Below are 1,499 nucleotides of genomic sequence, written 5' to 3'. Positions count from 1 at the left end.
GCACCCAGTTAAGTACTTGTAAACAAAACAAGCTATATCCATGAAGTAAAGATTCTTGTGAGCCAAAATAAAATAAAATAAAGGGGTTCTAAATTCAGAAATATGTTTAGTCCCACTTTAATAGGCTAACATAGTATTGGAATAGATGATAGAGTTCATGTTTTGCTATCACTCATTTATGAAAAATTATCACGTTTCATACCTTTAATGAACTATATTTTAGCATGCATGTGAGAGCTTTGTGTTGAAAGACTAAAGTTGAGTAAACAATGCAGTTAATATAAATGAATTTTTTTCTCAGTAGATACTTTATGCCCAAGGGAAACTTTTACCTTACTATTGGAGTTTCCAAAATAATTGGGATTGACATGAACCTTAAGGTCATAGTTCCCCCAGTCTTGTTGTTCCTCTAGTATTGAATTTGCCGAATTCACAACAGATGGCGGACATCCATACAAGATGATTTGCTGAAGAGTTAGAATTTCTCCAATTCCAGAAGGGAAGCATTTTAAACTCTTGCAACCCCTAAGATGTAGGCACTGTAGGCTTGGGAAATGTGCTGCCTCGGCTTCCCAGATTTCAAAATGAAACGCTTCAACATGCAGGAATTTTAATCGAGAAAATTTCCCTTCCATTTTCCATGCTTCGTTTTCGAAGTCTACATCTTTTAATTTGAGAACTTCAAGATTGGGAAGATTACCAACAAGAAACATATTATGCCCAGAAATTTTGCAAACACTCAAAGTTAACTTCTTCAGATTTGGTGGGAAAGCAAGGTTCTGAGGCAGAGAAACATTTGTCCAACCATCGAAAATGAGTTCGCACTTAAAACTTTCAAGTTGATGCAGATGGACTAAATTCTCAAGACAATAGAATGACAACTCAGTATGAGGTTCACAATGGTAAGAAATTTCCAATGTCTTCAGGTTAGGAATTTGTCGAAGGGCCTCTTGAGTCAATTTGAAATCTATTACACCAGAAAGTGTTTGTAGGTTCACATTTTGTAGACCATCAGAACAAAGCAAGACACCTTTATTGAACAAGAGATGCCTTAACTGTGGCATCTTCAAGAGTTCCCGTGGTAAGAGCAATCTTTCAGCAGAAAGATTTCGAAAAACAATAAAGGTCTGAAGATTGCAAAGTTTAGATATTGAGGCAGGAATCATGGATCTCCCACTGTAGGTCAAAGCAATATACCTTAAATTAGAAAGTGTCAATATTTCCATTGGAAACTCAAAGAAATCTATATTGCCTGTATCCAACACCCTGAGAAGTTGAGAACATGGAGAATTTCTCAATAGTCTCTTTGTGAAGTATAGAAGTGAACGAAAAGTTGAGCTTTGAGAATTTCTCACCACTGCATTCTTCCCATTTGGATGAATACTTAGGTGACGCTGATTTTTCAAGACTTCCGAAGAGATCTCAAATTCTTGATTGGCGACATAAAGAAACTTCTCCTCCTGAGCTTTCCTCATGCAAAGTTCTCTCATGGTGTCATG

At 36.5% G+C, this 1,499-nt stretch overlaps 1 protein-coding gene across 1 annotated transcript; it reads right to left on the bottom strand.

Annotated features, from left to right (window-relative positions):
- Positions 1–332: 332 nt before the first annotated feature.
- On the bottom strand, positions 333–1,490 carry LOC111383541 (putative late blight resistance protein homolog R1A-10; the record flags this gene model as incomplete). Its single annotated transcript, XM_023007650.1, has 1 exon — positions 333–1,490. A coding segment is annotated over exon 1 (1,158 nt), but the record flags the coding sequence as incomplete, so codon positions are not given.
- Positions 1,491–1,499: the final 9 nt, after the last annotated feature.

This window comes from Olea europaea, unplaced genomic scaffold (genome assembly GCF_002742605.1).
Source record: "Olea europaea var. sylvestris unplaced genomic scaffold, O_europaea_v1 scaffold27111, whole genome shotgun sequence".
Taxonomy (NCBI): domain Eukaryota; kingdom Viridiplantae; phylum Streptophyta; class Magnoliopsida; order Lamiales; family Oleaceae; genus Olea; species Olea europaea.
The sequence above is the reverse complement of the archived record's forward strand: the minus strand, read 5'-3'. Positions and strand labels throughout refer to the sequence as shown.